Below are 17,050 nucleotides of genomic sequence, written 5' to 3'. Positions count from 1 at the left end.
GGGGCAGCTTATTTCGTCCGCCGCGGCCGCTCGTAAATATTACACTTTCGGGATTATCGCGGACCGAGGTAAAATTTGAACAAAAATATATTAGAAATAGTTTTGGGTATGCGGTTTTTCTGGGCACACCGGATTAAAATGATTTACGAGATAAATTATGATACTTTTATTCGGCCTTTGTGCGGCCGGACTTCGAGGACGTTTAAAGTGATTTACAGCTGGGCCGGCTCCGCTCCAACAAAGTGCTCCGCGCGTTATTACGGCTTTCGTTAATGAATCTTCTTTGTTACAATTAATTTTGTTGTTGTTTTTTACCGTTCGGGCTCGTTTAAAGCTAATTTACGCGATACAATAACCGGTAGACGAGGAATAAGAAAAAAATATACTTATATACTTTACAATACATAACTTTTCATTTGCACGTACATAATTACGTACAGGGTGGCGCCTCTCATACGATGCGGAGGCTCCAAGGAGAACGACAGTTTGTATTGAAACGAAATTGTGTGAGCATATGTAAGTTAATTCATATGTAACTTTTTAAAAATATAGAGATTTCTATAGGGTGTCCCCAAAAAAGTTAAATATCAAAGTTGTGTTTTTTGTAATGAAACACCCTATATATATTAATTGATTTTCGGATTCTGGGAGAAAAATAAAAGTGAGTTTTATAAGAGAAGTATATAATTAAAATGTGAAGATTTTGACATATTTAACATGAACAAATTTTAAATTACAATAATAACTAAGTTGTAATTTACCCGGTATAGCCTAATATGTAGTTAAAGTAACTACTGTACTTGATCCAAAAAGTTATACAGAGTGAGACAAAGTTAATATTGAATATCGGTCACCTCGAAAAGCAAGTTACTCTTTTATTTTAAATGGAGCACCTAGTATATTATTCCGATATTTAATGGAGAATTCATGTCCCTTCAAAATACTATTAAAGTTTGGTTTGGTTTTATATATATATATATATATATATATATATATATATATATATATATATATATATATATATATATATATATATATATATATATATATATATATATATATATATATATATATATATATATATATATATATATATATATATATATATATATATATATATATATATATATATATATATATATTATATATATATATATATATATATATATATATATATATATATATATATATATATATATATATATATATATATATATATATATATATATATATACACGGTTCTCCATGTCAGGAGCGGTATCCAATCAGCTTCTGTTTTCCATGTTAGAACGGCTTAGAAGTACAAGAAATCCCCTATGCGTCTGTCGCGAAACGAGCGGCATAGGGGCGGCGTCTGATCTCCATGTTAGGAGCGACCGGACTCAAACCTGGCAGTAGGTAAAATGCACCCATAAATAATTTTGTTTCATGGAGGATAATAAAGATTTAAACTTAGCCTCGGATGCGTCAGAAAGTCGGGCTGTATCTGACGCTCGTATCCAGCCCAACGTTGACGACTTAAGCAATAAAACTGGTTCTGAACAATATCCTGCTTCCGGTGCTTTAGTGAATAAACCAATCACTACCACTAAAGCGGGACTTCCACGGCAGCGCATGAAATGGACTACTGATTTAAATAAAAGTGTCATGCGCTGCTATTTCATAGCTACAAATCTAGAAAGCGATATGACACTCTACAGGGCTAAAATGTACAACACATTTGTTAATGAAAATCCACATCTGCAAATTACGGAACAACGGTTGGCAGATCAGAGAAGAACCATTATACATAAAAAACTTTTATCGGACGTAATAATTAATGAACTGAAGGAGCAGGTGAGTGAGCAACTAGAAGCTCAAAATAGCACAGTGGGTGTGGTGATGGGACGGTGCAATAATGAAGAGCAGCAGCACGCCTCAATTAATACAGAGTTACAAAGAATAATAGCGGAACATACTTGTGAAGAGAATCGAAGGGCAATTCAAGAGCCCCGCGAAAGCGAAAATGATCAAACCAGCGAAAATGTTGAATTAGAAGGCAAACTGCAGGAAACCTTTATTAAATTTCGAGGAAGCGACCCAATACGAAGATTAATAATACCAAAACAAAGTACTTCAAAAAAACTTGCCAGTATTGTATCGAGAGTAAACAGCCTATTACCAAGATTTTTAATGTCTATATACAGCTTTGAAGACTTCCATTGCTTAATTTATTGTGCCGCATTAGTTTGTGCAATTGAAAATGGTGCAAAAATTGAGAAAAGTAAACAAAGACAAACAGATTCAAAATGCATGAAAATCCCTCTATGGCAAAAAAGACTGGAAAATAAGATTCAGAACCTGAGAATGAATGCTAACCAATTAACACAGTATAGTCGCGGGCAAAGATCAAAAAAACTAAATAATAAGGTTGAAGCCCTATTAAAGAATAACAAAGTACATTCTAAGCATGAGGAAAACAACAACACGGTACAAGAATGTTTAGATACGTTAAAACAAAAACTATCAGCAGCCTCAAAAAGACTGATACGGTACAAGGTTTCCAACCAAAGGCGTCAAGAAAATCGACAGTTCCAACTTAGGGAGGGCCAGTTTTATAGAGCACCAAAAAATGAAATAGTTCCTTCTTCGAGACTGCCAGAAAGAGATTGTATCAAAAAACATTGGGAAGAAATATGGTGTAAAGAAGTTCAACATGATGATGAAAATAGCTGGATCGATACTGAAAATCAAAGAGCGTGTAAGATAGAGCCAATGCAGTACAACCAAATATCATTAACTCAATTAGTGGCAACAATAAATAAAACACACAATTGGAAAGCACCAGGTAACGATTACATCCACAATTATTGGCTAAAGAAATTTACGAGCACACATAAAGACCTTACAAAATATTTAAACGGTTTTATCGTAGAACCACACACAATGCCCCAGTTTCTTTGCAATGGAATAACTTATTTATTGCCAAAGAACAACGTCACTCAAAATCCTGCTAATTACAGACCTATCACGTGTCTTCCTACGATCTACAAGATTTTGACGGCATATATTGCGGATATGATTTACAGGCATTGTGAAATTAATAACATTCTAGCAGAACAACAAAGAGGCTGTAAGAGAGGCTCACCGGGATGTAAAGAGCAGTTACTAGTAGATTCAATAATAATGAAACAAGCGTATAAGACTAACCGAAATATATACACGGCTTATATCGATTATCGAAAGGCGTTTGATTCTGTCCCACACAGTTGGCTATTTGAGGTATTGAATATTTATAATGTATATTTTATTTTGTTTTTTTACATATTTTAAGATTTTTTTAAAATGTATACTGGGTGTTTAAAAAAATCTGGTCATTGATTAATCACAATCCTGCTTAAAGGGCTTGACGTAAAAAGCTGATTTTTGGAAAACAGATTGACTTTATCCCTCAAATATTAAAATATTTTTTATTTAAAAACCGGTGAGTTTTTCGGAAAAACTTTTAAACACATATATTTTATTTTGTTGTTTTACATATTTTAAGATTTTTTATAAATTTATACAGGGTGCTTCATAAAATATGACCATTGAGTAATCACGATTCTGCTCAAACTGCTTGACGTATAAAGCTGATTTTTGGCAAACGGATTGACTGTGGGGTGTAGAGGTTCGATAAGGAGGGGTTTCTCGAATCTCAAATTCCAAGAGGGTGAAAACGCCCCTCAAATAATACAATATTTGTTATTTAAAAAACGGTTAGTCTTTCGGGAAAACGCTTGGACAAGCATAATTTATTTAGTTTTTTACATATTTTGAAATTTTTTAAAAAATCATACAGGGTGTTCCAAAAAGTTGGATAATTTCTTAACCACGATTCTGCTGAAATTGCTTGACGTAAAAAGCTTATTTTTGGCTTTTTACGTCATTAAACGGATTTTTCGAAAGTCAAATTCCAACGAGATGAAACTACCCCTCAAATATTACAAAGTTCAATTCAAAATATAATAATATCGCCATATTGTTTTTCTCATGCTTTTTCATTTTCATTCTCATGTTTTTTCTCATGCTGACGGGAGAAAATTTTATCCACTTTGTATGTTAATGGAAATTCGTGCTCTGCTTTATCATCACCATTACAAATGATTAATTCGACCCGAACGAAGTCGCTGGTACACGCTAGTTGCGATATAAAATAATTAGACAACTAGAGCGAATTAAAAAAGTTATGGGCAATTTTCATAACGGTAAAAAAATCAAAAAGACCCCGTATCTCAGTTGGCAGTGAAAATATCAACAGGCGGTTTATGCCATTAAACGTGTCTCAGAAATCGAGCCCATGACATCTATGTCGGTTTTGCTCTATACAGTCAGGAAATAGGTTTTCTCTGTTAAAACAGACCAATTCCGACCACCCTGTACACTACGCCCTAAAAGAGGTTTTAAAAAGAATAATGTTCGACTGCATGGTCTGCTAGTAAGCATTTTTAAGCCTTAAAATATCACAACACAATTTATTTAAACCAAAAACTCGTGATAAAAAACTATGGTGTCAAAACGAATGACAATGTCAGGAAATAAATAAATAAATACGGCAACTTTACATTTTTTACAGCAGAGCTGCTACCTAAATCCCCAGCTGGAAATTTAAATTACAGTTGGTCAGCCTGGCGCCAAATATGTTCATGGTTGGCAATTAAAAAAAAAATTAATTTAAAAATCGCGTCCTCGATGACGTAACTAAAAGCTTAATTGGTATCAAATATATTTAGATTTTTGTAAATATATTACACAATTGTTGTATTAGCAAAGATATTATTCTTTCCCAACTCACTTTACAATAGAGCCTATAGTAACAGCAAATGTTTAAAAAAAATATAGTTAGTAGTGCTACAATTTGTAATGATTTAAATTTCAACGAGGATAATCTGAATATTCCCTGACAAAAATTGTGGGAATCACCACAATACTTGCTCGCTATTTTCGTATAAAATCAAGCATATTTAACTATTTTGGGTTTCGATAAATTGATATATGATAAAAAAAATTCACAGATTTTGCAACATGCGCAACCATCATAGGCGTATTGAAAATACCAGATACAAGTCGGCGGTTGTCGGCAATCACTTGTTTTTTTACATTTTATATTAATTTGTGACGTCATTTGGAAGAGCTCAATAGAAATATAAAGAACTAAACCTTGTTTGGAAAGCAATTTGACACTCGTGACGTCACCACTCCGGCAGTCTATGGTGCGTCCAGACCTGACGAGACGAGCGCGAGACGAGAGCAAGACAAGAGCGAGACAAGAGCGAGACGAGAGCGAGACATTTTCTATCCATTTTTTACGCCAACCTGCCACGAGACAAGCCGAGTGGGATCATAGTGAAAGAAAGCCAAGCCACATATTAAATCGCAATTGAATATAACAAACGATTTCCAAATAATAACGCATACAGTAATACATTTTTGTATCTTTAATATGATATTCGGTCTTTAACATGGTATTCTAAAATTAATAGATGTTGTAATAATTCAATTTGAATTAATTCGATCTTTTTTAAAGAAATGTTGGATTTCGGTAGGGTAAAAATTATCAGTGACATTTGTAAATTCTATCAGAAAAAATGATAATACAAACGGTGTACGATTTAAAAATTTGAGATTACTTAATTTTAAATGGTCGAAATTTATAAATCGGAGCTAATATCTCGCAGTCGGGTGGGTCTACCAAAAACACGTAAAGACTTTCGAGCTTTCTTTGATCGGCCGTTGGAAAACCGACATGGGACGGATAGCAATGAGGCTCCGTGGGTTGACTCGCGACGCTCTCGCGAGACTCGTCCACACAGCGAATTTGGAATGTCTCGCGCTCGTCTCTCCAGGTTTGGACGCACCATCGTATCGCTGATCGCCATTCGCAAATATATTCCAGATACGTATAGTGAACAAGTGAACCGTTCGCAACGTTAAATAATTTTGATACTTAATATTTATCGTGATGGTTTTTTATGAGAGTGTATATATAGAATTAATTGCATTAATTTGCAATAGCACTTCGAACCCACAGTTCTGTTACGGAGCCAGATTAAACCAATCAGAATGAGTATTATGTTACCGTAAAAGCCCGAATATTGGTTAAACGTCGAGTTGCCCACGTAGGAGCCCGAAATATACCAAAAAGTGGGTCAGTTTCGGTTAAGTTTAGATTAGGTCTATATTTTTATTAATTCAAAACCAACTAAAACCTAATTCTAATCTAACCTAAGCTCGCCCCTTCTTTTGCATATTTCCGGCTATTACCTGGGTATTCCTAGGTTTAACTAATATTCGAACTTACTGTGTAAATTTATGGAGGAAATTTATTTTTGCCTCACAGTATAGGCATCTTTTGAACCCTTACCGTGCATAGTTACTGTAGATAAAAATAAATTAAAACATAGTTGGCTTCAACGATAATTTAGTTTGCAGCTTCTTTTCATCATACCTAATAAAAAAACCGTGACAACCACTACTTGTACATATGTACCTACATATGTATTTTTAAACATCATTAAGAGATTTAAGTATAAAAAGGTGCCCATAATGTGAGTAGCGGTATTGGCGGTTTTTTGTTATGAGGAAAATAAACAGCAAAATATATTATCGACTGCAGCAACTATGTATTCCTAGTTTACATTCAGTATGTCCAATTAATATGGAATATTATACCTATACATGCTTTTAAACATTTTCTACCATTATATTTTGATAGTTGAGTTTTTGAAATTATTTGTTAGCTTCTTAAACAAAACAGACCCATAATAATTCAAATCTTTATCATCCAAGACTTTCAAGAATTATGAAGTAATCTTACGTCAAATTTTTTTTAAATTATTGCATGCCTTAAGTATTTGCAAAGTTAACAAAAATATTTCTTTGCATACCTTGCAATTAATATATTTGGTCTAATTTATCAGTTCTGCATCATATCCGAAATTCAGATTGTGTGTGACACAACGAAGAGTGAACGTGCAACGTGAAAGACAAGAAAAATGGCAAGTAAAAAAAATGTAAAATTTTAATTACTAATTACACAGTCCTTCTCTTGAGTTCTTCTGCCTAAAATCTATATTGCCTTCCCTAAGATTTTAAATATAAATGATTGAAATTCATAACAAGTTTACCACAATTTAAACTTAAGATAATTATTTAATTATTAAATCCATAATTATATTAAAAAATAACACTTACGAAGTTAATAAATATTAACTATTTCTAGTTAATCATTTAATAATTATTCTGATAAAAACACGCTGGATTTTTATTTTAGAAATCATACAGGCTATAATCATTAATATGACTATATGTATTAACAATACTTAAATTAAAATTTATTTGAAGGAATGCTACTTGAAGTATTAACTCGGAATAATTATTAAAAACTGCTCATCGCGTTATCGATGTCGGCGTCTTGTGACTGTTGTCTGGCTGATTGGCCGTTTAGGTACCTATAGATTGATTTCAGATAATGCAGATTTTAATGTGCCATTTGTGGTTTTTTTATTGGATTTTTTTTACATATTTGGTATACTCTATGAAGTGCTCATGTCCATTTTTCAATTATTAAAGTGCCTATTTAGATACATTTAAAATTAATTAATTAGTGTATAGTATTACAGTTGAGGGTTGGAATCTTTGGTGTTACACAGCAAAATAAAACACTAAATCACCACAATACACCAAAACACTTTTACTTTTACACTGGACGCGCGTTTCGCTAACCATATTAGCATCATCAGCAGATGATTATAAACTCATGGTTAGCGAAACGCGCGTCCAGTGTAAAAGTAAAAGTGTTTTGGTGTATTGTGGTGATTTAGTGTTTTATTTTGTAGTGTATAGTAATTTAATTATGGGTTTGTTTATTTTTTATGAAATGTATTTTTTTTTCTATTAAAATAAACATAGCTTTACTTACAAAATCGCTAGCTAGCCATTTTTAAATACAGGCTGTTAATTAAGTATCTGGCCAACTTCAGAAGGTGATTCTTTGTGTTTTTAAGGTAAAAAGTTAATATAAACATGTGTCCGGAAATGCATAATTTTAAAGATACAGAGTGTCAAGTCCTAATATACATTTTTTTATTAATATTTCAAAGATCCGTTAGCCGATTTTGTTGAAATTTCGCCGTGTTGTGAATTTTGATAAGTTAGCACTAATTAAATGGTAATAATTATTATTTACAACAATATTCAAACGGTAAAAACTTATCAACTTATCCTAATAAATATTTGACAACGCCCTGGATTCATTTGTTTTAACGCCTGTTGGCGGTGGAAACCATGCAAGCTTTTTTTTTGTCCTAAGTTGATAATTAAAAAAATAATAATCATATAACAAAATATGGTAATTAGTCTAAATTTATTATTTATGTGATTCTGCTCTTTCTCGTATAATTTGCCCCTTGTTTCTCATACGGAAATAGATTAAAATAGCCGAACTGTACCTAACAACCCATGCCTTGACATATTTTCTTTTAAAATAATATCGCTTTCTTTATCCGCCGGTCCAGACTCGACCTTGCCCTATTCGCTTATCAATGCCGGCTCTATCAACTTAAGTACGTGTTGACAGGCGGGTTATTGAACCCATGTTGCTTCTAGCATGTCGTTTTTTCAAAGATGGGTCCCATATAAACGCGGCCAGAAGTATTTTCAATACTAAAAGCTAAAACATGATGCCTATTACCATTTTAGAAGCATTTTTTTTGTTTTCTACAATTGTGGGGTTTATTACAATTTATTTTTCCGTGCACCGAGTTCTTCAACTAGAATTTTAAAAACCCGGGTCCAACAGTTGTCGCAGAAAAACTTTAATCTTTATTAAAACGCAGCTCCTCGCATCAGTTAAACATAATTTGTTAAGCATTCGACATTTTTGCGATCAAATCGATAAAGCTTTCTGATATCACCATCTCTCCAATCTTTATGTATGCTGTACATTTTTCTTTTACACAGATTCATATATTCAGCCATAACAGAAAAGCTCAAATATTTAGTAAAAATAACTCACATGTATACCGCAAAATAAACCAAAGTCAATTATTTTCAAAATTCTAAAGCAATTACTAAGCTAGAAAAAGCATTTCCTTAATTTATTCATATCATTTTAAGCAAATGTTAACAATTGCTTCTATTTAAAAAAAAGTAGTTAGAAGCAATTTCTGCAATTTAAAGCAATTGCTGAAAGCAAAAGCAATTACTAAGGATTTTATTTAATATATACGTTTCAAGTATTTACTTTGCTTATAAAAGAAAAAGAGTAATTGCAAAATTTTTATTCATTAGGTTATACCCAAAGACATTATAAAGATAGACCGAACATCTCATTCATAAATACTCGTTGGTAGTGTATCAAACATTCCAATGTGTCAAACAAGGACAGAAGAGACAGAGAAGTCTAAAATTTCCGACCCCGGCAACTAGGCGCATTTGGATTGTTCTAATGGCCAGTGGCGTATCGTTTTTGGAACGAATTTAATTAGTAAAGTAAAAGTAAAGTAATTAGTAAAATTTTTACTCCATATTAATATACTACATTAACACTTTTTCGTTAGATGAGTTTTGTTATAAGGTCTAATATAATAATATAATTAATATCCCACATATACTTATGTTGAAACGTTAGTAGGTAGTTTTCGAAAATCGCTCCAACGTCGATATTCAATTTAAACTTTTAGTTACTTCTATATAAACACTCAGTTACTTTTGAATACTTACTGGGTGACTCAGGCTTCCGAAACAGTTCTATATTAGGTTTGTGGTTAGTGACTCTTCTTTCAATTTTTTTTTTTAGAATATGGAGGCAATGGTAAAGCACGTTTTAGACATTTTTGTAATCATAGGTTGCCGGAACATATTTTCAAACTAAAGTTGTGGATTTGCCATTAAATTTCCATTCCAGAAATACCTAGGGTTGCCACCTGTCCTTTTTTGGACTAACTTGTCCTTTTGACTTTTTTTGACTTAAAAAGTCATTTTTATTCACGTATTTTCCCTGAGAGAAGAAGAGAACTTAGAACTTCCCGTTTAATCTCTGAGAAAATTACCTACAGCAAACAGAAATATTCTTTGCATCCAGATTTAATTAGAGATGTTATAAAACTTATAAATAAATTTTTCTTGTTTAGAATAGGCAACATTATTTAGAATTTCCCGTTTAATCTCAAATGATAGTTTAGGTTTTAGTTTTACCTTTTTTGATCTTAAAAAAAACTTTTCAAAATTAGTAATTAGTAACGATTTAGTTAGTTCGCAATCGATAGCTTCCTGTCAAGTACTGTGTAATAGTTGTTTAATCTTGTATTCTTAATAACTTCCTATACCTAAAATCAATATTTTTTTAATCCTTTTAGTCTCTCAATAGAGGGCATTTATCATTAAAAGTATCGAATCTGTGTGCTGCAGTATGGGATTTCTGTCGCATAATAATGAATATTACGTTTATTTACAAGTCCATTACTTAGGTAGCTTAATCAGACAATCAAATTTTAGTTAAACGTCCCAATCTTCATGAACTGTATCAAGCATATGTATTGCGGTTTGAATCACCCTGTATGTTGACAAAAATATTTTGAAAATGTGCGTTACAATGGCCCCGATCTTATGTAAAGATTGAAATAAAATCACAAACCAAAAACGTAATAGGTAAAAAGCTTTTTTGGAGGCCTGGGTCACTCTGTATATAGGTATGTATAAAACTAGTAGCCTAAGAATTATTTATAGTTCGTCCCATTCTAAAAAGGTAACACACAGTACAAATAACTCTAGGAAGAGGTATTTGTATTGTACGGTGGTAAAAACTTGTCTAAACAAGACCGAAGGGGCAGATACAAGATATAATTAAGCAATAAAATGTAAAAAAGGTCGGGTAAACACCTAATTCCTTTAGAATATCGTATATAATAACCAAAATATGACGCAATTAAAAAAAAATGTCACTTTCTGGCATATAATAAAGTTTCAAATGCAACGTTTATATTCAAATTTGTTATGATCTACAACAGTTAGGTAGTAATTGAGACGAATTATAATTCAATTACCGGCTACTACGTTCTTGTTTTAATAGATCAAAATTCAACAAATATAATTAGAAATTATTTTAATTTTGAGAGGCTCCCTTGTAGGACGCCTATGTACGATTACGGCGGAAACAATACCTACCTGTGAAAAGACAAATTCGGGTAATTTGAGCTTATTTTTCCACACATTTGACACTGTCCTACCATATTGAAAATTCGCAGATTCAAAAGTACGTTAAACAAAAACAAAAACTACTGAAAACCACTGAAAAGTTCACTTCGGCCTTGATTCCGACTTCAAACACACCGTAAGCTAAACGTAGTACGCTATAACGGACCAAGGGCCGTCGCGAGGGGTGGTGGGACGGACGGCTCATTTCATTCTGGAAGACTAGCAGCGACGTTACCAATAGTTCTAGACGTTTCAGCACATTAAACAGTAAACATGTCCTTTAATAGTAACGCATATATTCTCTGGTTAATAACCATATTATTACGCATGCTTCTTTAAAAATAAACTATTAATTTAATTAAGAAATTGAGATTTATTGATATCCGGTGAAGGTTTTAAAGTCACCTTTTCTGCAAATCAAACTAAGTAGATAGGCGCAAATTTGAGATGTGGCAATGTCGCCTTCTCTATTTCAGTTGGTTTTTACAATACGTAGTCAACCTCCGGTTGTTTGATCGGGTTAAAATGCACAATGTGATATCTGTTCTTACTAAATCTATGGTTATACCCATGTATCCCAAAGAAAAGTAAAATAAAAACTCTTAAATTTTCTATATCTACAATAAATTAAAATTTTTTATAAATTTCACTTTCACCTAATATCTTTTTCTAGCCCTCTATTATACCTCCCTATATTTATCAACTTACAAAAACCGTATTGTCCCCATACACAATCACCGATTCACGCGTCTGTCCGCAAGGTAGGAACTCCCACATATATCACGTCAGCGAATTTTACGCATCGCTCTGTATCTCGACCGGAACCAGCCGGATCCCCGATAGGATATAAATTCGGATTATTTATTTCCATTTTTCGAATTTTTTATTCTCTCACGTCCGTTACGAAAGTTCTGATCCTATTTTTTACCTTCTTTATTCGGGGAAAGTCCATTACGTTTCGGGACCAAAAAATAGAATAGAAAAAAAGGCTGGCCTTAGAAATTTATATGTTGTCATAATTTTTTCCAAAGTAGTACTATTTATACAGAAGGGTGTTTGGGTAAAAAATATACATGTACTCAATGTACTGGCAAAATATCATTTTACAGCTAAGCGACTGCCAATGACTGCGAAGAAGATTGCCATTAGTCGACTGCCATTGAAATATTGTATAAGCGCCAACCTAAAGTATGTGTTGTAACATCTACAAGATGGCCCAAAAAACTGTGAATGTATCTGAGTATGTAATGGGATGATTTTTTTTAAATGGAACACACTGTATATTATTTCTTTGTTAAAGAATTAAAAAATAAACATTTTTTATAATAATTAAACTATTTCAAAATATGTATCTTGTGTTAATATCAGTCTGGTATTTTATCGTTGAAAGAGCTATACCGGGTGCGTCTCAAACGTGGCTCACTCCTATAACTTTTTTATCTTTTCAGATAAATGTATAGATCAACGAGATTTGGTATGTTAGTATATGACATAAATAAGGATTGATTGACGTATTCAAATTGTTTTTGGTCACTTCCTGTTTCATTGGAAATGACAACAACTTTTAATTTTTAAATGGCACCCTCGGTATTTTTTTACATAGTTCGATAGAAAATGACACTATGAGTAGAATGAAATATCATATGTCAACTTTTTGTAACGACAATTTTACTGGAAATACCAAGTGTGTGGTACCAAATTATTCGTAAAAAAATGCTTTTTCCAAATACGCTTCGTTAAAAAATATGCAAAAAAATACCCTGGTTCCGTTTGAGAAAATTGAGGTATGATTAAAAATACAATTAGGGCATCTTTTAACCCACTAGAACAAGACACGAAAAATATTAGACGATCAAAACTATTTTTCCAAGGCTCGTGATTTAAAAAATAGTAATATACATGCAGCCATGGCACTCTAGATTGAAATTTAAAATACGAATTTTTTTAAAGCGAAAATGTCAAAAGTTAACATGTGATATGTCATTCTATTCAGAGTAATATTTTCTATCGAATAAAGTAAAAAAATAGGGTGCCATTTATTTTTTAAATCTAAAATTGTAGTAATTTCCGGTGAAACAGGAAGTGACCAAAAACAATTGAATACGTCAATCAATCCTAATTTATGTCTTATACTAACATACGAAATCTCGTTTTTTTATCTGAAAAAATAAAAAAGTTATAGGGGATGAGGCACTTTTAAGACGCACTCGGTATAAAAAACGCGAATATTTGCAAAACCCTGAAAAATTTTGAAATACTTTAAGTTCGAAGAATATTTATTTTTTAATTATCCATCTAACAAAAGAATAATATACGGGGTGTTCTATTTTAAAAAAAATCTTCCCAATCCACTCACACTTTTTTGAGCCACCCTGTAGAAGTTAAAATATTTTCCTGAAATACATACTAACACACATAGTGACATTTATAGTGACCATATTCGTATAATTAGTCATCTTTTTATATTTTTACAATAATTATAATGACTTGGTAATGGCACTGCAACAGAATTCTAATATAATTAAAAAACTTTATTCTTAAGTGCACAGTTTAGATTTACTTAGTAATCGAAATAGACTTTTTTATAATTATGGTGCCGTGCGAGCTCTAATAAATAGCTCTAATAAATAAAGCTCTAGCTAATATTATTTTATTCAAATGGTCCGATTTTCGTATTTTCAGATAAAGCCAAACCTTTTGAGGTCGTTTTATACTTGTATCTAAAAATTATTGTATATATTACAGTAAAAGCCAGAAATTCGTGAATGTTAACAATCACTACCAAAAGCGATTTGCTAACACTGCGCCAGTAATAGTTCAATAACTAACTTGAAAACAAACTTTTACTAGTGAATGCTAGCATTCAGATTCTCTTTGCTTTTTGGCAGCTTTTTTAGCTGCTTTTGGTAACCGGTAACTTATATTCGGAAATTACAATTAGAAATGATCTATACAGTAGCTGACTGATTCAAAGCAATCAAATTCGTATTAAAATTGGAAAAAAATAATCACCAAAAAAAGGTTGAAACTAAAGCAATCTAAAATCATTTATGTAACTTTGTTTCCATTGATAGTCGGGTACTCTGTAGCGACTAGATGTTTGATGCTTTTTTTATTTAATTTTTTTTTAAATTATTTAAAAATAATATTTAGACACCAATGTGTCTAATACTTGCTCTGAGAGAACTGAAATCTTTAAATTCTTTTATTCAAATTAACCGATTTTCGTTATATTTTAGAAACTAAAATTTGGTGTTATGGAAAAGTTTCTTGATGTGTATTTTAGACCTCTAATGCTGGTGTGGCTCAAAAATTGCAATGAGCCATACCATCAATATCAATATTTACCCAGTAAATCATTTCCTGTAAAATTCAGTTTACGAATTGTGCATGTAAAAATACACTCTCTATTTCTTGCTTGTTTTCCATCCCTTTCTGCTCTAGAGATAAAAAGGGTTCGGCTGCCGTGTCGGAAGGGAAAAGTCAGTCTCGACGACACATTAAAAACATTTCAAAAACGTCGAGAGAGAAAGTCAGCTTCCCGCCTCCCGAATAAAAGTTAAGCTTGGGAAACGGACGTGACACGATAAGTAGACAGTTATTTTATCGGCCGGCAGGGGTTTTTATTAAGAAATGGGTTTCCGGTTGGCCACAATGCCCGGGGGCGCATTCACCCGTCAACACTCGGGGGCAGAAAGCCTAATATATGGCGCGGAAGAACGTTATGGGGCCACCCCTACGAAGATCTAATGCTAATTTGTTCATTTGTGGCTCATTGCTTTTATTTTTTTTATTTACCACCATATATTTAGTAATATGAGGCGTCAAGTTGCAAAATCCGTCTTATATCTAAAACATTGTTTCGAGATAATGTGCAAAAAACTCTTTTAGCAAATGTTTGAAGTGTTATTTTACAAAGAACGTGTCCATTGAGTAGAATCATTGTTTTGTATCTAGTTTTTTTAGAAATAAAAATAAAAATTCAATTTTTAAACAGCAAAGACAGAAAAATAATTCGGATAAGGCGGGATACATTCGCTACAGCGAGATATTTGGATCCTAACTTGACTTTTTAGATATTATGCTATTTTATTAAAATTAGGATGGAAAAAATAGATAAGATGCCGTTAGTAATATTATACATGTATATACAGTATGTTTCGGGATTGTCTTTAAAAAAGGACAAACATTTTTATTATTGACATTTTGTGGAAAATGCATTATTCATCAAAATTTTTGCTTGTCCTAAAATGGTTAATCTCGTTTATAATAATACTATTCTCCGGAAGCAAGCTCCCGTATACAAGGTGTTTCAAAGAACATGTGCCATCTTCGATTGGAACCAAACTCGGCACGTGGATAGAAGTACCCGAACACGCACATTTTTTTTTGCTTTGTTTTTATCTCCTTGGAAATATTTTGACATTTAAATTATTTATGAACTGTACTTATTTTTCAATGTATAGAAGTACTATTTTTCAATACAACTATGTATAGTGTTCAACCTAGAAAAATAATAGTTACATAATCAAGGCTTAATTGCATCCCGGAATTCAGAACAAGGTTTGAATTTGAACGGAATCGGCGAGGTAACTCTCAGTCAATGCAGAATCCCAATTTTGATCACCATTTAATTATTTATTAAGTATCAGAAGCATATAGGTGGACGATTTCAATACGCTATCCTTTCAGAATGTAACGAATAAAGATGGAACAATATAATAAGCCCAAATAAAGTACATTTTTACTTGTAAATTTATACATAGATAGAAATAACTGTACTACTAATTTCAAATGTATTTTATTGTATATTGGATACCATATGCGTTTTTTTTATCAAAATTTATTACAACTGCATAATCTATATTTTGTATGCACTTATTCAATAATTGAATTAGAAACCTTCAGATTAAATCCATCTATTTTTCATCTTATTTTGATTAGTCTCATGTTATTTGGAAGCACGATTTAGTGGTTGACAACAGTTAGTGGTTGAAACTCATACATTTAAATACAGCAAGGAATATGGAATTGTGACATATTACTGTCTTCTTTTATATCAAATTACATTTATTAGAAATTTATAAACTTCCCAAGAAAAATCTAAGAAATATATTGTGTTGTCATTCAATACCAGAAGGACTGACATTGTTGTTCGACAACTATACGTCCATTCACGTCGCACAATCGATCAAACAGTTTCTTTCTTTGCGCAATAAACGGCAAATTACAATCCGAATCATTCCACTTGACACCTGAATAAAAACACGAAAAAGAAAAGAGGACGGAAAAATCGGTCAAGTCATCTCCAGTCGAACAATGAGCGATATAATCGCAGATAATAGATCTAAAAACCCCCGCATTATTAAGTTTATTGTGCGCGCTTCAGAAAATATTTGTATAAACTACGGCCCCGCTCGCTACACCAACCTTTGTCAAATTGACACCCTTCGAATATTTTCCAGTCATCGTCGGTTGCATTTTTCATAACTTGTGTCATAACAAATTTTGGCTTTATTCATTGATATGGAAGAACAGCCAGATCTCTTTTATCGATAAGGTTTTTAAATCTGGTTCATTCAACTATGACTGCGTTCCTGTATACCTCTAATAACTAAGATTCTTTTTTTATTCTTAAACCAATGATCAATGCAAACTACCTTTCAATTCAAAGTCTGGTTTGACTCTAGTCTAGCCTAGTTTTGCTAGAAATTGTAATATATGAAATGAACACTGCTTTCTTAGAATTGGGTATTGAGCAATAACGTTTCAGTTGGATACCTATTCCACGAAGATAAAACATAATTGCAATGGAGAATAAACAGTATATCAAATT

General features: G+C 32.3%; 1 protein-coding gene across 1 annotated transcript in view; it reads left to right on the top strand.

Moving 5' to 3' along the window:
• The first annotated feature begins 1,428 nt into the window (after positions 1-1,428).
• Positions 1,429-17,050, top strand: part of LOC115885720 — an 82,614-nt gene continuing 66,992 nt past the window's right edge. The window contains exon 1 of the mRNA XM_030904708.1: positions 1,429-3,112. Within this exon, the coding sequence (XP_030760568.1) occupies positions 1,429-3,112 (1,684 nt within the window). The remainder of the gene's footprint in view (positions 3,113-17,050) is intronic.

This window comes from Sitophilus oryzae, unplaced genomic scaffold, assembly GCF_002938485.1.
Source record: "Sitophilus oryzae breed Bouriz unplaced genomic scaffold, Soryzae_2.0 scaffold_41_pilon_pilon, whole genome shotgun sequence".
Taxonomy (NCBI): domain Eukaryota; kingdom Metazoa; phylum Arthropoda; class Insecta; order Coleoptera; family Curculionidae; genus Sitophilus; species Sitophilus oryzae.
The sequence above is the reverse complement of the archived record's forward strand: the minus strand, read 5'-3'. Positions and strand labels throughout refer to the sequence as shown.